Genomic DNA, 23,805 nt, shown 5'->3' with positions numbered 1-23,805 from the left:
GAAACAGAGCAGGATGGAAAGCAGGATGAAGCAAGTGAACCTGAAGGAGGAAAATTATAATATAAATGGTGTAAGTGTTGAGTCAGAGGTAGAGAAAAGAAGTTGGTAGAGAAAGTAAGGAGGGGGAATCAGTTCTAACCGAATACTCAAATCATTTTCTCATCTTTCTATCATCCCCTGTCTCTCCTTCCATAAGCTCACATTTATTATTTCAATTTCCTTTCAGTCTTATAGACTTCTGCACCAATGTTTCAATTCACTAGTTCTTCGTCTCTTCTTTTAACATTAGACTCTTGTATTGGTCAAACCAAAGGAGGCTTAGAAAGATATAGAAGAAGGTTTCACTGTTCTTAGGTTCAATAAAATGGAGACGGGGACAAATATAATCAGCAAGGAACAGATAACACCTAAACACACTTGAGCCCTCTGCAGGAAAGAAGAAGAAAGACAAAAACAAAAAAGTAGTAAGAGGACATGAGGAAGTAACACTTACCTGTACAAGGAGTTCCAGTTTCCTCTCGTCCAGGAGATGGACCTGACATCGCCTTCCCTCTGTCATCTGAAAAAGACAACAACAGAAAGTGTTGATTGTATTTTTCCTGTTAATGCAAATTAAACATATCACTTACAGGAGATCGAAAGGTGAATTTCTGATGGAAATTTCACTAAAATGTCACTGCCTATTAGATCAAACTGAAATAAGAGGTCAGTACTGATATGCAACTGAAGTAAAGTTGGACTTTGCATGTCTGTGTAGTGGGGGAAATGCAACCCTTTGTTTAATGTTAAGTAAACACACACAAAATGACAGAGAAATACACAAAATGACAGAGAAATGCACAAAAGACCCCAGCAAAAATACACAGAGAAAGCCAAAATAGAGAAATCTATTTATAAATACAAGGAAGGTCTGAGTGTGTGTGTGCGTGTGTGTGGAGCGCATATCTCCCTGACGCAGTGTCTGATTGACCTGAAACTTTAAACAGCTTGCGCATGGCCCGAGGGTGTGCATCCATTATTTTGGATTTTTTTTGGTGATTACATTTCAAAACGTTTATTTTCATTTTATTTTTAAATCAACACATGAAAGGGGGGAGGGGCATCTGAGCCACATGCACAAGTCTCACGCATTGGGCATGAGACACACAAATTTCAACCTGTTCACACGCTCACATGCCACACCGTGTATATCTCACACAGAGAAATGACCAGAGATGCGCGTGGCTGATACGCGTGGATTTGTGTGAGAGAGAGCCCACAGAGGAGCGATGGGTGTGCGTTCCTAGAGTCCGACCGGGACAGGTAGCGAGTTTTATGTTATATAGTGCAGCCAGTCAATATAGTGCAGCTCTACAACAGCAAAACGATCTGTTCTGTCTACGCTGTACCATCTTTAACGAGCGTGAGGTGTACAGGAGTTAACCTTGGAGGAGAAGCAGCCTCCGGCCCCGGAGAGTACAGATCTCCGCTGTGTCTCCTCCCAACCACAAACAGGAAAGGTTTTAAAAGCACCTTAACACCTGCAATTAACAGCACTAACCCATAATATTTCACACACACACACACACACGCACACACACACACACACACCGAGATAAGCACCCCTGCACAAAGAAATGTTAAATTCTAAATAAAAAGTTTTATTCGTACAAGTCTTTTATCAGATTCTACCTATACCGCTGCTGCAGCCAAAGTCTCACTCTGAACTGAGTTCAAAACTTGAGAGCCCTGTACTACTATTACTACTACTACTACTAAAACGTACAGGGAAAGATTATAAAGGCTGATATTTTCACCACGTAGCCTAATGCGCACCTTATGTAAATAAGGAAAAGAAAAACAAAAGCATGTGGGGAAGTGCATGAGGCTGTTACAATGCAAGCTCCATTGGCGCCACAGGCAGAATATGAGAAGAATCTGCTGCTCTGTACAAACAAATCCAGCCACAAAGGGACCCCCTCAGGTTTAGGGGTATTAAAACGTGTGCAAACCTCACTCCACACACTAATAAGCTGTATGTCGCAATGCGCCCTCAATCCATTTAGCGCGTTTCCCTCTGATGAATATGTATAGTAGGTGGAGCTCACAAGGCGAGCAAAAAAATGAGAGGACAGGCAATTCATCAAACCTGGACTTCTTTGCTGCTTCTGTTTTTCCGTATAAATTTAGCACGGCCCACAACCAGGTGGTAACTGTCAAAACTTTTTGCGCAGCGATGACAGCAGTGATATTTGTGAGGAGACGGGCAGGGGAGAGGAAAGACGACTGAGGGATGGCATTTTCAAACCTCGAGTTAATATATTTTGGATGAATGAATTCACAATTTTAAGAACGTGTTTAAACCTTTCCTGTTTTGTCCCCCCAATGTGGCTGGGGGGGACACAGCAGAGATCCACACTCTCCATGGCCGGAGGCTGCTTCTCCTCCGGGGATTACTCCCCGTCACTAAAGGATTTAGGGAAGCAACTGGTTTACCACCCTATATTTCAGATATTAGTGAATCCGCCCCTCAGTGTGTTCTTTTGCGCCAGTCCCAAGCCTGGATAAATGGTGAGGGGCACCTTGAGTGTAAAACCCACCTTTTTTCTGTGTCTCAACTCTATGATAGTATGTTGGATGTACATGACATGCTTGTGTGTAATTAATTTTCCCCACTGGGTTTTTTGTGTTTTTCCTTGCCGAAGGAGGCTCTAAAGACAAGGAATCCGCCGGGATATTTATTATCTATTTTCTTAAGTCCAGCAAACATTGGTGCAAACTTTATTTATCAATTTATCATGCGCATATCCCATAGAATTAAACCAGGGAAATTGCACAAGCTATTTTACTTTGCACCCACAAATACACTCCTTTATAACACTACATAGTACAGAGTATGTACACCTCTTTGTACATCCAACCTTCAAACACATACTCATTTGGCCATAATTGACAACTGTACTTAAGCTCCCACTATATGAATACATACTTCCAAGGGGCACTGTACTAGTTTACACTAAAAACACGACAACTACAATATACATAAAAAATAACACAAAGACAAAAAACATGAGAGAAAAACATACAAAACGACAACAAAAACTGTTTTTTTTCCCCTGTATTATGATTAGATTGGTCAATATTCTAAAAGCCAAAATAAACTTTGAAAATGAGAAGCTTGGATCAGACAAACACATTTCTGTAGCCCCCGCTGTGATAAAAGTTGCTCATCCCTGGTGTAGTAGTATCAGCATAAAATCTTGACAAGGTTAGCAGCTAACTACTACACACATCATGCCACTGGAGACAAAGTCCTGCTTTCTGCTTCTCACAAACATATCCCACATTCCTCATTAAGCAGGAAATTCATTACTCATTAGAGCACTAGTGACCACATCACATCTTCCCTGGATGCTCTTTGTCTGTGTCACTCATAAGAATATCAAAGTAGAACAGTTAAAGCAAACCACACTCATCTGCCAAGTTCATGTGTAAACACAAAAGCAGGAGCAATAAGTCTGTAGTTAACAAATATCGCAGCAAAGCAACTGAAATGCTACTAAAAGTTTCTAAGCATTGAGGAACAGCTACAAGTACAAACAACTGGGTCAATAGCTGTGTTTCCATTACCTTTGGAAATGCACAAAATCTAAATAGTGCAATACAAACTGTTAATGGAAACACCTGAATTCAGAAACACCACTCAAAAATTGCAAAAATGTTTTTAGGCTTTCATGTGTCCATATTCAAATCACAAAAGTGCAATGGAAACACTTTTCACACAATTACACATCACAGGACGTGACATACCTGGTCACATGACCACTTCTCTCCGAGAAAAAACATGGAGCGGCACGTGAGGACAGAAGATGCTATAGGCTACAGTAACCCTAACCCTGAGTATATTACTGTCTGCTATATACTTTAATGGGCGGGTTTACTAAGAGTTTAGGTGTATTAAAACGTGTGAAAACGTCACTTCACGCGTTAATAAGGGGTACAAACCCCATGGAATCAGGACTGCGCGTCTTTGGCAAGCCACAATGTGCCCACAATCCTTTTAGCACGTTTCCCTCTGATGAATATGTAAAGTAGGCGGATCTCATAAAAATGGTTCGACCGTCAAACTCTCGTGTCGCGTGTGTTTTTGCAGCAGAGTTCACCTGCCTCCAATTTAACTTCCTCAAATGTAATTTTGTGCTTCTGTGTACTCACCTCTCCACAATGAATGAGCAAAATGTTCATTTAAATAGGGCGGTCTCAACCAGGTCTATACGCACACCTATTAGTGCTGCATTGTTTGTGAATTCCCCACAGCAGGTGAGGAAACAGCACCACCAAAGGATTTGGGAATGCACCTGCTTTACCAGACCTTAGTGAATCCGCAAAATTTGAAAGTTCTGAAAGCATTTTAAGTGAGAAAGTGACCAAGTAGAATATTAACATGTGCTCATTTCATCCATAAAACTCAAGGAAACACTTTTCATGCCGACATTTTCAGATACCCTCCATTGTGCTACTGATAAAACATATGTTTAACTTAAAAAAAAGAGCCCTATTTACAGAAGAGTTAAAAAACTAATGGAAGACAAGAAGTAATGCTTTGGTTTTTAAAAGGGGATGTTTTTGCTTGCAATGCATCATGGAGTGGTGCCAACCGAGCACACTTAAAAAATGTCCCCATATAGTATAAATCTGGGTATTTTTCACTTAATCAATCTGTTAATACTATCTACAATGAACACAATATACAGTATACTCATTTTGACGTCAGACTTAGTATATGAGTAGTATGACATTTTGAACATAGCCCGAGACATTTCTTAGCATTGATTATACCTAAAAATCATTACTGTCACATTAGACATGAAACAACAAAAGAATGCAGTGTTATAAGGAGGTTTGGAGCATTGTTTTATGGAAACATATTTTATTTCATAAAATGGGCATCAATGGGCAATGTTTGCGTTATCATTATTATGGAAAAAATGTAAATGAATATAATGGAACTAAAATAGGACAGAAAATAAATTTGAATAGATTTAGAGTAATTTAAAAAAAAAATTCAAATCAGCAGTCATGGCCAGACAGTCTCACTACATGATGTTTGGACACTTTGAATAACAGAATAAATTACAGATACGTAATGTAGTAACATAGTTTGTTTGTTTTTACATACGTATATACTAAGTTAGTACATATTCTGTCTCTTTTTATGCATTTATATTCCGTAACTACAAGAAATGCAGTTGGACAGAATATTTAGGGTTCACGTCATTGACCCAAATACAAAACTGAAGGTATAAAATTGACACCAGATAGATTTCAGCATAACAAAATGTGTTTGCATGTGTGTGTCCGGGGGCTTTAGCAGCACATGTGGTGTTTCTCCACTATTCAACAGGAAACGTAGACCCCGAGGACCACAAACACCCCCTGACTCCTCCTACACTTCCCCTCACATCTGGGAGACGGGAACCAAACAAACTGCTGTGTGTGAAGGGATATGATATGTTTGGGAACACAACGGAAGAACATCGAAATGAAAAGAAACTGATGAGTTCTCTAATCTAATCTCCAAAATTATGACAACATGAGCAACAACACAAGAGTAACCGGTTTGTTCAGCACTATCAGGAACGTATTGGGACACTGAAGCCCATTGCACTTTGGGAAAGGGTGTGTCTCTGTCTCCAGCAGATGAACAGACGTTTGGTTTCTCACCATTCCTGCCAGCTGGCATCAGGGTGAAGAGATGGACATGAGGGTTTAGCAAAGAGGTGGAAAAAAAAGTGGAAATCGTTCCCAAATTCACTCTTATTCCTGTGTGAACCAGCATGAGTGTGGGAATACTGGGAGCTGTGGACTGTTTGTTTTACCATCCCACTGACCATTGATTACCAGTGTTATAAGGGTTCAGATTGGCTGCACCTGTGCACACACTCCTATAATCTCCTATGGAGCACTTTGTTTTTAAATGTATTTATTGCTCTTCTAAAACATTCAATGTTTAATAAACATTGTCTATACTGTATATATAAACCCTTTACTTTACGTCTCCTGACAACAACAGGTATGATTAGTTAGATACACAGAAATAAAGCAAATAAACTGTTAAACAAAAACACATCTACATGAAAGTAAAGGCTAGTGCTACCAGGATATAAGAATGTTATGAGATCATTAGTAAATGTATTCAATATTGAACCAAAAACTGACAATCTGACATTTAATGACGTGTTGTTGTCATACACGAGACCCACTAAGGTTATTGATGTTAATAAAAAGCAGTTAAGGGACCAACTTCAACCAAAGAATGATAAGTTTGTGCCTCAAAGACTTTCTGCTCCTCAGGTTGAAGAATTACATGTATTAGGGTCCCGGTCAGACACCTAAATATTATGCCCAACTGCATTTCTTTTAGTTAAAAAATTGTTTGAATACATAAAATGATACCAAATATTTAGAAACTTAAAATATATGCTCACTTTGATTGTTTTTCTTTTTTTTAAAAAAAAACATCTGTAATTTATTCTGTTATTTAAAATGTCAGAATATAATGTGGTGCAAATGTCTGGCCATGATTGCTGTTTAGAAATATATAAATATATTTTTAAAATGACTGTATATCTATTCATATCATATTTTCTGCTCTATTTTAGTTGCATTATAGTCCTGTATAAGATTTATAAGTATTTCTATACTAACCTTGCCCGATGATGCCGATTTTATGAAATATCATAAAATCCTTAAACGTCACTGACCCAAGAACAAACTGGGGCTTATGAAATGAAACGTTACATGTGATAATTTACTAAAAAGAAGAATGTACAATGTAGTCGTCTTTACTTAAGGGTTTATTTTACAAACATCTCTTGTCTAATAGGTCCACTCTTCTTTTGGACTTTGTGTAGAATAAAAAAATAGAGAAGCTGCTCAAAAAAAGATGTAAAAGGCTGGATTTGCCACTTGAAAGTTTGTTTTGATCTCCACTGTAAACACTTATTAACATTGTCAAAAAAGGTTTATGGTATGATATGATATGGAGTCCTGAACACAGATGCATAGAAGTGTTTTTACTTGATTCTTACTATTATTTCAAAAACTGGCAAAGTGACATTTCTGGTGTTTTCACTAAAAGTTTGAAAGATCTGAATCCTGCTGAATTTGAATATGTGGTGAAGTGAGGTGCTATCATTGGGAATACTGGGAACAAACTGGAAACACAATGGAATCAAACTAATCACTGTCATCCTTTTCTGGCAAAGAAACACAAGACATCACAGTAAGAATGAAGTAAAAACACTTCTATACATCCGCCTCTACGTCCCACAATGCAATGTGTGCCATAAACTTTTTCCAACAATGTTAATACAATAGTGTTTACAGTGGAGATTGAAGCTAACTTTCGTGTGGCAATTGCAACATTTTACTTCTTTCTTTTGTGTGAACAATCTTTAATTATTGCTCTATGATGTCTATACTATGTATTTGTTATCGTCTCCCACAGCTTTAACCTAAAGTGGTTTTACCTTTTCTTAAATAAACCAAGGAGCTCAGAAGTAATGGATGACATATTTTGTACAGGTGGGCCATCTGCACAACATTTCACAGTGCAGTACTACTTTGTGTGTTGATATGCACACCCTGAAAATAAGATACACAAGGCATTACATCAAGTCAGGACAACAAATGACTGAGGAAAGGTTTGAATGAGTCAGTGAAATCTGGCAGAACCAAAACGGTTTTAGCCATGAACTTCACATTATCAATGCCTGATTTCACCATAAAAGCTACTATTGTAGCCACAGCTGCCCTGGGGCAGGCTTCATTATGGAGTTTGCCTGTTGTCCTGCACATTTGTAACGCAGAATACTCATAGAACCAACCAAGTTTGGTTAGATTTATCATTTTTCAATCTGTGGTTGAATATTACTATTGCCATGATAAAAAACTGTTATAAAAGTTAGAATGTAAGTTAAAATTGGCTTATATGTGGTGCTCATCAATATAGAAATCTAACCCTCACCCATGAAATCTGTTTATGTACAACGACTTTTAAGATATGAGCTCACATCAGTGTGAAATGTACTGGTCTTTTACCAGGAATCCTCCAACAGAGCATCAAACATCTACAGCTGGTTCAGATACTGGGTTCACGATACGATTCTCTCACGATTTGTTTTACAAAATGGGACTGTAAACAAATGATGACTGAAAAATACTCCTTTATTTTTTTGGGGAAAAAATACAGTATTATTTTCCTTTTATTTTTCATTGTCAAAAGAATCCCTTGATAAACTATTCAAAACAATGCAATTTGACTAAAAATAAATCTTGAATGAAATAAATAAAGGAAAAATACAAATGAAGAAGAAACCTATTAATTTAAATTCTGGTTCTATAGTAAACAATGCAAAACTTCATAATAGTTATTTTTCTTTTTAAAAGTGCAACTTAAAATGTATTTTGTGCCTTAACAATTGGACTTAAAAAAAAAAAAAAAAAAAAAAGTCATTGCACTGATTTACATCAGATATTTGTTTGGACCTGTGGTCGGTTGGCATGGAGAAATTCTTGCAGTGAAGAAGAGATGCTATGCTAGCAGACAGAGCTAATAGAAAAACGTGACTTTTACAGATATTCACGTAATATTACAGATATTCTTCAGTGCTAAAGGGGCAAGGAATCATTTATGAACATGTTTAAGAGTAGATGGCAGCCAGAAACAAAGTAGTTGCAGATTCCGCCCGCTTTGTACACCGCTGGACAAGAGAAGGGATAAATGTATAAAAAAGTACTGCGATTCAATTTTCAAAGTATCAATGTCAATCGTGATCCCTATGAATCAATTTTTAACTGCCTTACAATTAATCGTTACATCCCTAGTCAGGTATGAACCCAGTAGGTTTCTCAGATATATGGACACAGGTCAGATAGTGGAGCCACAGCAAACATGGTGACGCTGCTTTTAGTTGTTATGCTGCAAAGAAGTGGAACAAACTGCAGCAGAGCTGAAGTCAGCATCACATGTAAACATTTTTACATCTAAGTTAAAGGCTTTTCTTTTTCTTTACTGTGTATGATTGAAAGGGAGATTTTTAATCATATTCTCAGTTGTTATGCTGCAAAGAAGTGGAACAAACAAAGTCAGCATCACATGGGAACATTTTTGAATCCAAGTTGGAGATTTGTAAGCATATTATGGTTTTTGTCTTATTGACTTTTAAACTGTTAAATGTTTCATGCTTTATTGTTTTAATCATGTAAAACACATTGAATTGCCTTGTGTATGAAATGTGCTATAAATACATTTGCCTAGCCTTAAAATAATGATAGACAAGATGTAAATACATGGCACGCACACATGCACGCGCGCACACACACACACACGCACACACAGGGTAAGTCAGTTGATGCTTAGTCAGTAGTAATACTACCTTAATAAAACGCTCCCTGTGAGGCTCTTAATCCAAAATAGCTCCAGAAGGGGAAGAAAAATAGAAATAACATATAAAAGAGTTTCCTTTTCTTGTTAGTCTTATTCCCAGTTAGAGACAGGTCGTGGCACAAACCCAGTTCCCAGCCGGCCTGAGGGAGAAAGCAGCTCCTCAGCATCCATGTTTGTGCGCAGCTGCTTCAGCACTGGTTCGTCCTGTGCGCAGCCGCAGAGCCGCTGGAACTCTCCCATTTCCTCCCGTTTACAGCCACTAATCACTAATTTAGCAGCGCGTTTTTCCAAAAGCCTCTCATCCCTCCTCACGGTGCTGTATAGTCCCGGTCGACAGACCCTCGTCCTCCTCTTCCTCTTTCCGCTACCGGTGAGGTGCGCGCGGACGTGCACAGGCTGCAGACACCGGTAATCCAGCACCGGACAGAGAGCACCGACAGACCGGGGAGGGAAGTCCGTGTTCACATGGCCATAGAGCCGCTGCTGTCATCACACACACGGGGATAATGGAGGGAAGCAGTGGGGGCGGGGAGAGAGAGAGAGAGACAGAGAGAGATGGAGTGGTAGAGAGAGAGAGAGAGAGATGGTGGTGAGAGAGACATGTAAGGTGGAGATGGTGGAGAGAGAGAGAGAGAGGTGGAGATGGTGGTGAGAGAGGGTGGCAGTGACGTGCAGTGAGCTCTAGGGTTGGGTAGGCAGGACGTTTCAAATCGAGACCACTTATGTTGACACCAATGACAAATCATTATGTTTCTGCTGGCAAGTGTTAATCTAACAAAATCAACATCGTAAAACACCATTAAAGAAACAAACAATTATTTAATATAGCCTCCATACTCTCCATGCAAGATATATCTCATGACACGGCAGCACATCCGTTGTCTGTGTTGGAAACACAGAGAAAATAACAACAACAACAACTCAGAACAGCCTCAGTGAGGACCATCCACAAAGACAATCCTTCCTTTTGTACCTTTCATCTTTTAAAAGCTGTTGTTTTTTCCTCAAAAAAAAGTTTCTTTATCGTCTCTAGCGCTGTCATCCTGCCTGTAGTGTTATCCAGCCCACTGGCTAGAGAACGTAGCAGCAGCCACGCTTTATCAATTCTGAACGTACGTATAGCATTTAGCATAGCATGGTTACGTCCAAAGGCAGCGTAGAGAGCTGCCTTTTTACGTAATTTTTTTTCATATTGGGAACTGACTGCGCATTTGCAAACATATAAAAACAGGGGAGGTTATGGGAACAGAGGCAGAGCAGCAATGTGCGGAGTGAGACTGTGCAGCGTCTCTGCCATACCAGGAAAATAGTGATGTTTAGTCATTTGAGCTTTGAAAAGCACAAAATGCTGACACTTTCAAATGTATAGGTACTGTAGGCTATCGAAAATTGAAAAATAAATTATAATTATATTATCATTAAACAAATAATCAATATATCAATTCACCCTGACTGTGCATCACAGCTCATAAAGACAAACTGAAGGCTGATCCACCTCCACCCCAACATCTGTGTCTGCACACGTCGACTTTTCCGTTAAAACAAGATAAATAACAAAGAGTTGCTTTCAGCACTGTGTTAGTATTTATTATGAACCATTGAATCTAATACACAGCACCGCACGTAGGTTTAGACAGGCTAGCACACGACACTCATCACGTGACTTTTCTTCTTCTAATTTAACCACCATTATGGACAACATCAACAGAAAATAACAAATAGCATTACTACTAGACATTATCATTCAACAACAAACTAAGGCTGTGTTGTAAATGTCACACTAATGTACTATACGCTACAAACTCAATGAGTATATATATTGTCTACTACTGTATATACTATAGTATGATAGGGATGATGAGCGTTCCCACTGAAGTTTCAACAAAAACCTGAAGCACACTGAGACTAAATATCTCTGTTGATTCTCCACCTTTGAAAGTTCTGAAAACTTTTTAAGTGAGAAAGTGACCAAGTAGAACATGTGATCATTTGATCCATAAAACTCATGGAAACACATTTCATTCACACATTTTGGAGATTTTCAGAAACTCCCCATTGTGCTACTGACAACATTTCCGGTTAACTTCAAAACAAGAGCCCTATTTACAAAAGAGTTAAAAAAAAAAAAAATAAATAATAAAAATAATAATAATAATAATAATAATAATAATAATAATAATAATAATAATAATAATAATAATAATAATAATAATAATAATGGAAGAAAAGAAGAGATGCTTTTGTTTTGAAAGGGGGATGTTTGATTTTTAGCTTGAAGCCTGTCCTTGGACCATTTTACATAACTTGAACTTAGATTTTCTTCATTGTCATTCAAAGTTTAACTTTACAGTACAGATAAGAACAAAATGTTGTGGCATTGGCTTGTACTGCACGATAAAAAAACAGCAACAAGTATTTACACAAGGTAAGTAGTATTTCAAAAATAAATAAAAATAAGGTGCAGATATAAATAAATATCAAGAGGAAAAGCTATATGTAAGTGTCCTATACAGATAAGAGTTTTGCCATTTTTCTTTTTTTTAATGCATGTTACATTGTCTATTTTTTCAGTCCAGTGAAGTTATATTGTTTTTTTTTTACAGTCCAGTGAGGTAATCTGGTTGTGGGGGTTTGAGGTGGAATTAAGGAATTAATTTTTTTGTTCAAAAGTCTTATGGCCTGAGGGAAGAAGCTCTTACAGAACCTGGATGTTCTGCTTCGGAGGCTGTGGAACCTCTTTCCAGAGTCCAGCAGCTAAAACAGTCCATGGTGGGGGTGGGAGGTGTCACTGCTGATGTTCTGAGCCCTGGTCAGACAGCAATTTTTTGCGATCTTCTGGATGGGAGGAAGTGAAGTCCTGATCATTTTTTTTTCGCTGTCCTAACAACTGTCTGCAGTGACTTCCAGTCGGAGGCACTGCTGGCAACGGTACAGATAGAGATCCAGTTGGTCAGTAGGTTCTCTATGGTGAGAATAGGAGGAGGGAGGTACGCTCTCTTCATCTGATGCAAAAAGTGCATGCACTGCTGAGCTCCGGTATGAAGGGACCAGGTCTGTTATCTGCACCTCAGGAACTTTGCACTGTTTACTATCTAAACTGCTGCCATTGATGCGGAGTGGTGTGTGGCTGGGCTGGTGCCTCCTGAACTTGACAATGATCTCCTTGGTTTTGTTGACGGTTTACGGTCGCAATGTATCATAGGACGGTTGAGTATGACTAGTGTGCCCACCGTTCATACTCAAAAAATGTCCCCATATAGTTTACATCCGGGTATTTCTCACATACTCAATCTTTTCATACTATCTAATGTGAAGGCACTACATACTCATTTAGATGTTACACTTAGTATGAGTGGTAGGTTAGTATGACATTTACAACACAACCATAGTCTCACTTTTTGTGCGTGCTGCCATGATTCTCGCATTTCTTTTCATGCTGCGCGACATGACTTTCAAACGCAATGTGTTTCCATGGAATTCATACCATGCATTTGGATCTTAGTATTACAACACTTGATTCGCATTTTGTGACCAACAGCAAAAACAAAAAAACGTGTCACACACAAAGTCTTCTGGGTGGAATCATTCTTTCATCTTGTGTCATTATCTTAAACTTTGTGAGACTGGTTGGGACTTCCACTGTAAATAAAATACATGTGAGCCCTTCCTACTGTGACACGCAACACATCCTTTAGTTGAGCAAAACTTACGATTCTTGCCAGAACTTTGTAACTTGGATGTGAAACGTAAGAAACCTTAGCGTTTACCTAACCAATGACGAACGGTTAAGTTTTGAAGCTGTTTTTGTCACTTAATGTGTTTTCATGACAGTTTTTTGCTAAATTAAAGCGATATTTCTATAGTTTCAATGAGGTATAATTGCGCTGAGAACATGTTTCCATTGAAGGTTGTTTTGGAGCCTGGTTACTCTGGTGAAATCTCATCCTGTGAGACTTCACTGCAGGAAGATGGACATTGCATTCCTTTGATGTTTCATGTATAATGTGGCACTAATCATTTTTAAGTATAATGTTAAGAAATGTCTGGGTCTTCTTTTCTGTCCACACGTACCTACCACGCCATGTTTCCTCAGAGAGAAGTAGTCATGTGACCAGGTACATCTCATCCTGTGACATGTAATTACCAGTTTTTATTTAGATATTTAGATTTTGCGCATTTCCAAGAATAATGGAAACGCAGCTTGAGTTTAACTTTGCAATTGACTCAGAAGCTTCAGAGAACCTGACTAAAGCCTATTTCAAATGATTATTCACTACAATATTTATGTGTTTGGATGCTGTCTAAACTAACTGAACACCTAGTATGTTGGGATTATCCATAAACTTACTGCTTGATGGTCTTTTACTCTGAAGGATAAAACCAGAGACTACAGCTTAGTTTACATCCCAAGTTAATTCATGGCTCTCTTTCCTCTGGTATTTCTGTCCTCTCGTCCACTGCAGCTATATTTTTATTTTTTTTAATGTTACATAAATTAGCTCCTTGTGCTCACCTCATGCTGCTGGAAAATTAGCCGTTAGAACGGCAGGTTGTTAAAACAACAAATTCTCTTGGGTTTACGTTAGCAGAAATAGAGTTCACTGAATACACAGCAAAGAGCAGACCTGTCCTATGGGAAATCTCTTGTAAATACTCATGTTTATTAATGTTTCAACTTTGAAAAGTGGATACATAACCGCCTAAATGCCAGTATTTTGGGTATTTGAATATTCTTTATGAAATATATGCTTTCTTTGAAGATGATGTCGTCCAAAGAAACAAACATCCTTGTTTTAACTATAACTTAAGTTCCAACCTTAATTTGCTAAATGTAAAGGAGGTGCAGCTTACTTTCCACTCAATACATCGCTTCTCAATATTTCAGGACTTTTCCAGACATGGGAAACGGACCAGTCCAACTTAAACATCTCCAGATGACTCTTTTTTTCTTTAATACGCACACTCCTTTCGCTCGCTTTCTCCGCTCTTCCCTTATTGGTAGCTTCCTCCGTTTGCTTTCACAAGGGCCCCGTTGTTTGAACGTTGCAAAGCAGGGAGAAGGAAGTAGACAAAGAAGGCAATGGGGCGAATGTGGCTTAAGACGACAAAGAGTAGAGACTGAAAATGTGGGTGGGTGGGGGGGAGGGGGGGAGAAAGTCTCTGAAAAAAAGTGACTTAATGATAATTCCAGAAACTTCATTTTGTCTTCTTTTTTATTTAATATGTTAAGACAAAATGAACTTGCTGGAATTATTACGCGGAAGTCAAAGACACATCAAAGTGATCAGCAGAAGCCTCTGAAGAAGACTCGCAGTTGACAGTCGAAACAGGTCAGGAGATCAAAGTAAACTTCCTGTTAAAAAGTTATCTGAATAAATGAAACCATAACATATTATTCAAAAAGACAAAATGAACTTGCTGGAATTATTACGCGGAAGTCAAAGTCACATCAAAGTGATCAGCAGATGCCTCTGAAGAAGACTCGCAGTTGACAGTTGAAACATGTCAGGAGATCAAAGTAAACTTTCTGAAAAAACTTGAATAAATGAAACTTTAACATATTATGTGACTTAATGAGTTTATGAAATATTGTCCCTGCCTAAAGACAGAAATTTAAAGGAGATAAAGAACCTTCGGTGTCACATGTGAGTCTTATTTTGGAACCAGAGGGTTTTCTATTTTAGGACTGAGGTGTGGCCATGTAACATTTGCTGATTCTGTTGAATTCTAATCCAATGGGGTAACAGATGTGAGTGGGTGAACAGGTTTTAAAGCAAACGTTTTAAGGTCGAGCTGGGAAATGCGTATCTCACGGTATGCGAATGGATAAGTGGAGCGTGATATAAACAGTGCTGGTTGGCTAATTGATGCAGGATGGGGGGAATCTCTTTAACCCTGACATGGGGACGCTGCGGTAGGCAGTTTACCCTACACACAAACACTGCACCTCGCGCTCGTCTTTCTCAGCCTGCCTTGTATTTATTTATAGGCTAAATAAATACGAGTTTGGGAGCAGTGCTAGTTGATGTGACGATAGCAGTCTGACGGTTATTTATGATGCTGACATCATCATATCAGACATTCTTTTAGTTTTAATCATATGCAGAGTTTGAGTGGTGGGGCAGGGGGAGCGTTGCCCCCATAGTGGTCAAAAGTTTTCATTACAGTTTTCCAAAATTAATTCAAGAAATTACAATTCTTAATGTACATAATGTACAAATATTTTAGGTGCCATAAAGTGCCATAGCCAGTGACTACAAAATATACTGTATATGAATTCATTTGTTGTTCTTTTAAAAATTCTAGTATAAGTTTTCAGTGAAATGGTCCCAAACTTTTGAGAGACTTTAGGTTGCTTCTTCTTCTGTTGCACAATTCTTCTTCACAATGTAGCATGTATGGCACTGCAGCAAAAATGGAGCAGAAAGCGGCCGCTGGCCTGATTTTCTCATGAATTTACAACATTCATCTAAAAATTAGGATTTTTAATGACCGCCTCACAGAGCTAACAAAGTTAGAAGAAATCAGGGCAGAGCTTCTTTCTTCTTGTAAATAGGATGTAAATTTAAATTTTTTTATAGCAGTTTTACTGCGTTTTGGACTAAAAGCTGAGATTCATTAGATTTTTACCACTTTTGATGGAATATATGGATTCAGTAAGACATGGCATTGCTTTAAAGTGGAGGAGTGCTGGCTTGTTTCTGTCGCCATTTCTCAAGTTTGACAAAATAATTGATTGTGTTTGCTGTGATGGTTGTGTCTTAGAATGGTCTACATGGTTAAACTTCAAACAATATATGGTATGCTGTATTGGAGATGCATTTTATCTATTAAGAGCGTGAAAAAGTGAAAACATGCATTATGACCCGTATTAAACAACGTATTGACGCAAATTGTACGTCGTCAACATTATCAGTTATGCCACTAATCATTTGTGCATTATTGTGTATGTTATACACAATGTGCTTGGCGCAAATCTCGAGACGGTCGATATATTTAATTTAATTTTTTTCTGGGAAGAATCCTAAACTCCGCCTATGGTTTTAATGTAAAACCAGCTGGTGCAGGTTGAGAGCGCAACACAATAATGTAAACCTGAAGCTAATATTATCAAGTTTCAGTTCAGTTCAACAAAAAACAATCTTAATAGAAAACAAAACAGATAAATCTTGTCTTTCTTTATGACTTTGTTCTCCATAGAAAGCGACAGAGCAGGGAGGGTCAGGGAAAGGCAGCCAGGAATGTCTGGAGCACATTGACCAGGATCGTGTGTGTGTGTGTGTGTGTGTGTGTGTGTGCGCGCCCCACCCTCCCTGCGTGCCTGTGAGTGACTCCGGGATCAAAATATGGTTCCATTTAGGGCGTTTTTCAGTTTTTTTTTTAACAATCAGAAACATACTGGCACTTCCAACCGACTCCAGATATTTTTGTAGCTCCTGCGCCTTTGTTCTCCTTTTAGTGCCGTTCGTTCCCAGACTGTCTTCTTCTCTTCTTTTCACTAAATCACCACTTTTACTTCAGCAGAGACTTGAAGAAGCCTGTGACGTTTGAATATAAATAAGTAACTTTACAACATTACTGTGGGGGTTTAACAGGAAGTAGAAACCTCAGGAGTTTACCAAAGATATTTTCTCATACAAACGTTCGTCATGTTTCTATTTACAGCTCAACGAGTTTAAGGTTTCTTCTTATTTGACATTTATTAAGATTCTACACACACAGCATGCACATTTTGTGTGTTTTTAGAATAATTTTTGTGTATTTTTGTTGTGATTTTTTATGTTTTTCTTTTGATTTTGTGCAGTTTTGTTATTGTATTGCATGGCTTGAGTCATTTAGTCAATGTTTTCTGTCATTAAGTGTGTTTTTGTTGTCATTTTGTATGTTTTTGTAGTCATTTTGTAGGTTTTCTCTGTTGTATCATATGTCTGGAGTCAATTAGTGTATTTTTCTGTATATTGTGTGGTTTTGTTGTTGTGTGTGATTCTGGAGCCGTAATGCTTTGTAGTCATTTGGTGTAAATTTGTTGTTGTATTGAATGTCTATAGTAATATTGTGTGATTTTAGAGCCGTTTTGAGTGTTTTTCTTGTCATTTTGTGTATTTTGGTTGTTGAATTGTAGCTTTGAGTCATTTTCTGTCATTATGTGTGTTTTTCTTACCATTTTGTGTGTATTTGTAGTAATTTTGTGTATTTTGTTTGTTGTACCATATATCTGGAGTTATTTTGTGTATTTTCCTGTCATTTTGTGTGATTTCGGAGTCATTTAGGGAGTTTTGAGAATCTTTTGGTGTATTTTTATGTCATTTTCTGTGATTTTGGAGACATTTTGTGTGTTTTCTTGTCATTTTTGTTGTATTATACTGTATGTCTGGATTTATTTAATCATTTAGTGTGTTTTTGTTGTTGTTTTGTGGGTTTTTATAATCATGTTTTCTTTGTTGTATCATATGTCTGGAGTCAATTAGTGTATTTTTCTCCCATTTTGTGTAGTTTTGTTGTACTTTTGTGTGCTTCTGAAGCTAATTCACGTGACTTTGCTGTCATTTACTGTAGATTTGCTGTTGTATTGTATGCCTAGAGTCATTTTGTGTGTTCTTGATGTCGTTTTGTGTGATTTCGAAGCCATTATGGGAGATTTTAGAATCATTTGGCATATTTTATTTGTCATTTTGTGTGTTTTTTTAATTGATTCATGTATATTTGTTTCATTTTGTCTGCTTTGAATTATTTTATGTAATTTGGTGTTTTTTTGTGCCTCAAAAAATTTGACCAAGAGTCAAATTAGAATGTTGACCATGTCTGATGTGATGAAGAGTTACTAAAAGAACATAATTAGATTTATTTAACCGTGAAGTAAAATGGACAAAAAGGAAAAGACAGGCTGACAAAACAAATCTTTTGCTTCCTCTACTTGTTGCAATTCTTTAATTATATTACACACATTTAAAATGTCCTTTTGTATATAAAACCTAAGTAAATCAGGCAAAATAAAGGTTAGTATGGTATTCATTGTCCTTTCTTCTAATCCATTTCCCCCGTTAATAATTTTTCCTTTCTCCTCTAAAAACTGTGCGATTAAAAAGAAATTAGGTCATGAAGATGTACTCGCTGGCACGGGAACTCTTAAGAAGCCTGGAGTTGTATTTATAACTTGAGTATTTTAAAAGAAGACCAAAACAAGCCTCCTAATGAAGCACAGTGTGATGGTGTCTACTGTGGTTTTAATGCAAGCCGACAGCTTTCACATCTGGGAATTTAAAGGTTTTTATCTGCTTTAAAAACGACTCAAAATAGATCATTTCTTATGTCTATTCATTTTCTTTTAATCTGCTGTTAGACTGAGATAAACTTCTACTTCTACCAGGAAAGAACTTGATTAATGAAGTCATTCTTGGTTTAATAATTGTGTTTTTTAAAGTCAGGACGAGCAGGTGCGGCTGACCTCACGTCTTCACAACTTTTATCTGAATGAAACACAGTCCTGGAAAAAAAAGACATTGATTGATTGTGAGTTGTTCACAGCGGAAGGATCTTTTACCTCTCACCTCCTCTCTTCATTTAAAATTTACACTGTAGGAAATCACTGTATTCACTGATACTTTAAAGTCTTTGTTACTGTATATATATATATATATATTAGGGATGTAACAATTAATCGTAAGGCAATTAAAAATCGATTCATAGGTATCACGGTTCACATCGATACACTGAAAATTGAATTGCAGTACTTTTTTAAACAGCAGAGGGCGCTATATATATTTATCCTCTTGTCCAGAAGTGTTGTGACAACAGTACAACTTTTTTTTTAAAAGTCCATTTGTTAAGGCACAAAATACATTTTCAGTTGCACTTTTAAAAAGAAAAAGAACTATTATGCAGTTTTGCATTGTTTACTATAGAACCAGAATTTAAATTAATAGGCTTCTTCTTCATTTGTATTATTCCTTTATTTATTTTATTCAAGATTTATTTTTAGTTAAATTGCATTGTTTTGAATAGTTCATCAAGGGATTCTTTTGCCAATGAAAAATGAAAGGAAAATAGTACAGTATTTTTTCCCAAAAAAAATAAAGGAATATTTTTCAGTCATCATTTGTTTACAGTCCCATTTTGTAAAATAAATCATGAGAGAATTGTATCGTGAACCCAGTAACGTGAATCGAATCGTATCTAATCTGAATCAGAAATGTTTTAATGGCCAAGTACAATTTTTTAGTACAGTACAAGGAATTTGACTTGGTAGTATATACTGTAAATACTGTTTATGTATGACTGTGCATATGGTATTGATACTTTAAATCAAACAGAGAACAATAGTCAACAACAGCAGCTTTGAGGAAAAACTGACCAGAAAAATTACCTCAATAAATCCAATAAAAATTCATTATCAAAGTGCTTATATCGGAAAATTTAAACGCAGGCCGATATTATACGATACTCGTTTTTTGGCTGATATCAGATATCTGATGTAGGATTGGAACACCGTTATTTTAATATGTACAGATTGACTTATTGATAAGTCCATCTGTGGTTATTTGACTGATCACCTTATTAGCACGCACACACGCACGCACGTACGCACGCACGCACACTTTCTAAAGTCAAGGACATTGACCTCCAACCCTGTCCAGTGAGTGACTGTATAGAATACCAAAAACCTTCAATGTTTTAACATGTGCTGAATATTAAGAAGAGCTGTCTGTGTTCCTTAAGTTTGAACCCAAGTGTGTGTTTGTCACAGTCATAATGTATTCTTATTAAACATGTGGCCTGAGATATTAACAGCAGGGAAGAGGAAAGTTCTGTGTGTGTGTGTGTGTGTGTGTGTGTGTGTGTGTGTGTGTGTGTGTGTGTGTGTGTGTGTGTGTGGATCAGCACTCAACAAAAAGCCTCCAGGGTAATTAAAAAAAGAACAAAGTTTGTCTCTGTCTACATCTGACCTTCAAGGTTTTCAAACAAGTTATTGCTTTTCGCTATATACACACACACACACACACACACACACACACACACACACACAAACACGTACACACACAAGCATGTCAGTACAACCGAGAGACAATCCAAGGTTGTCATGACAACCATGGATGCTCCCATTGATTGGGAAGTGGAACCGATTGTGATCGGCTAGAGAAACACGCATAACTTTTCGGAAACAAAAGTGAAACAAAGTTATAGATACTAACACCAAACAAAGTGTATTTTATTTGCAACAATTATGTAATGAACCCAAACTATGCAACACCCAAATGACATTAAAATGTACCAAATGATTCACACAATGGCTCCAAAATCAAACAAAAGTACCACAAAAACACACTAAATCACAGAAAAATACACAAAATGATTCCAGATATATGATACAACAACAAAAAGACACCAAATGACTACAAAAACACACATAATGACATTAAAATGCACCAAATGATTCTAATAACTCACACAATAGCTACAAAATCACACAAAATGACAACAAATCACACAAAATGATTCTGGAAATGTAATAAAACAAATAAATACACTAAATAACTACAAAGTCACACAAAATTGCTCCAAAAGTAGAACAGTAACACACAAAACAACATCAAAAAATGACTTTAGACATACAATACAAGAGCAAAACTACACTATGCAGAGATCTTTACACATGTAAAGTCCTGTTTTCAGCATATCACAAAAGATACAACTCAGAGGCAGCCTTAAGGATAAACACTATCCACTGTACCCAGTTTAACAACTGGGGGCCCCTTAGGCTGTACTGACAATAAATACACAAAGCCATTCATTTGCATGTTCGGTAGAGTACAGTTGCAGGTGTACAGAGGAGAAACACACACATTGATTCACAAGTGAAGCCGACATAACATCGAGAGCAGAGTTGGAAAAATATTATCAGAGCCACAAAAAAGATATTATCTGTCCCGAGGGCCATATTATCAGCATTTATGTTAGCATTTAGGATAAAGAACAAAGGTTTTTCTGACTTTTTGTTGTCAATTATTGTGTTTTTGGAGTCCTTCGGTGTATTTTTGTTGTATCTTTGAATATTTTTCAATCATTTTGTTCTTTTTTGTTTGGTTTTGTGTTCATTTAGTATATTTTTGTGCTATTGTGTGTATTTCAGGCACCAATATGACATGTTTTAAGCCAATATCACACATTCACACGCATTTTTTCCTCAGAAAACAGGTGGCTGGACTTTTAACAAGAGTAGCAAATGGACAAATGTATTTTTCTCATAATCCCACCCTATGTAATCCCAACTGCTGCTTGGCAATATTTCATTAAAAATCAAATGGAACTAGCTCAATAACACATACTAAACTCCCACGTACATGTTTTTGGACCACATCACACATGTCCATTCTATTTTTGCTGTAAAACGGGTGGCTGGGTGTCTGGCAAATGGACATCAATATTCTCGCAATGTAGTCATCCAACGTAACCCTCCAGGTTTTCAGAAACCATCTGAAGCATATACACTAGTGGGGGGACTCGATTAAAAAAACTTTGTAATTCATTCATGTAATTTGATCGCCAAACAATATTTGACACGAGAAGCAAAGTTTTTTCCAATTTAAATTTATATCAATTTATGAGTGAGTCAATGAAAACAATAAATTATCGTAAACAACAAAATAGTGTTTATTATTTCCATCACTGAGTGCTAACGTAATGTGTAATATGAATAAAGGGTATTATGACTGTGTTTACAAAGCACAACTTAAATTTAACTAACTTTCTAAAACAAATGTGTTTTTGTGTATTGAAAAAAAACAGCACTTAGTACAAAACATTCCAGTGCAAAAAGAGTTAGAATATCTGTGGCATGAAATAAACAGAGCAACTGTCCATGCTAGCTGCTACATGTTTAGCATTGAGGTGCTAGCTGCTACATGTTTAGCATTGAGGAGCTAGCTGCTACATGTTTAGCATTGATTTGCTAGCTGTTACATGTTTAGCATTGAGGTGCTATCTGCTACATGTTTAGCATTGAGGTGCTAGCTGCTACATGTTTAGCATTGAGGTGCTAGCTGCTACATGTTTAGCATTGAGGTGCTAGCTGTTACATATTTAGCATTGAGGTGCTAGCTGTTACATATTTAGCATTGAGGTGCTAGCTGCTACATGTTTAGCATTGAGGTGCTAGCTGTTACATGTTTAGCATTGAGGTGCTAGCTGAGCCTAAAAGCGATCCAGTGATCAACAACCTCTTTCTTGTACAATTTGTACACAACTGAGCTTTTGTCATCTGGTGTTTATATTTAAACTAAAATTAACGCTGACGAAGCACAGCGACAACTTCTCCTCAGGTTCTCCTGTTTCTTGTGTTGTGGTCTGTGCATCAGTATTATGGGTATACCGGGAACACGTGAAATGAGAAAGGTTCTGTGCTGTTTGGAGTGGGGGAAAAAAGCGGTTAACTGCATTCTTTTTTTAGTGCATTTTTTTCTTTAACTAATGAATCGCAAATAAGGCGATAAAGTCCCAGCACTAATATAAATACATTATATTACAATTTTAATAACAGTAGTTGAATCAATTAAATCTATTGGTCATGTTTGGTATAATTTCTTTAAGTTTAATAGAAGTAAAGTCATCTAAACCAGGAAAGAAGATGAAAATCGGAGTCCTGAAAGATTGTGCATGAACGTACTTAATTAATCTTAACCTAAATTTAAGCATAAGGCAAGTAAAGACCAAAACCAGCACTCAAAGGATAGAAAGTGATTCTGGAGCATCTCCAGACCTCCCCAGTTCGGAAGATGAAGTAAGAAATTGGTCTTGGTCCCTACAATCTGTGTCATAAAGCCAAGTCTGATTTATGAAATCCCTGGCTTTAGGTCTATGACTGTTCACCATTACAGCAGCACACTGGAGCTCTCTGAGCCATGCAGCGCAATGAAAAACGAGCCGGCTCATCTGCAGGGGGAGCCTAGTGGGAGGCTTGTGTGTTCAGTAAAAGCAGGTGAAATTCCTCTCTAATTCCAAAGGGAATCCCAGCACTGTTAAGGTATCCAATGACTCATTTGGCCTCTCTGCCTCAAGAAGAACCAGAATGTGAGGATAAGACAATGGCTTTGGTCCCATAAATGAAAAAAAAGCTAAATTTGACTCATTATTTGCATCAGAAACTTGCTTTTTTTTTAGCTTAGTTTTCACTCCAGAACCCTGAGAACCTTTTCCTAAACCAAATTGGATTTCAGATTTCAACAAATATAACATAACATACTTTTAGTGTTCAAACAGAACCTAACAGCTCTGCTCAGTAAACACATGCACGCTCACTGTTTGAGGCTATAATAATATCCACACAAACAGAGGATCTGAGTGTCCCTCGAAGGGATTTCCACCAATATTTACCAGAATCT

The 23,805-nt window shown here is 37.3% G+C and overlaps 1 protein-coding gene across 10 annotated transcripts in view; it reads right to left on the bottom strand.

The window, feature by feature from the left end:
- Positions 1–23,805, bottom strand: part of frmd4a (FERM domain containing 4A) — a 187,244-nt gene that overhangs the window by 50,671 nt on the left and 112,768 nt on the right. For 9 of the 10 annotated variants that reach the window (XM_028451678.1, XM_028451677.1, XM_028451676.1 and 6 more), the window contains one exon: positions 494–559. In XM_028451678.1, the coding sequence (XP_028307479.1) occupies positions 494–559 (66 nt within the window). Of the gene's footprint in view, positions 1–493; positions 560–9,419; positions 9,925–23,805 lie in introns of those variants that run through there. The other variant, XM_028451683.1, reaches the window with a different exon arrangement.

This window comes from Gouania willdenowi, chromosome 6, assembly GCF_900634775.1.
Source record: "Gouania willdenowi chromosome 6, fGouWil2.1, whole genome shotgun sequence".
Taxonomy (NCBI): Eukaryota; Metazoa; Chordata; class Actinopteri; order Blenniiformes; family Gobiesocidae; genus Gouania; species Gouania willdenowi.
The sequence above is the reverse complement of the archived record's forward strand: the minus strand, read 5'-3'. Positions and strand labels throughout refer to the sequence as shown.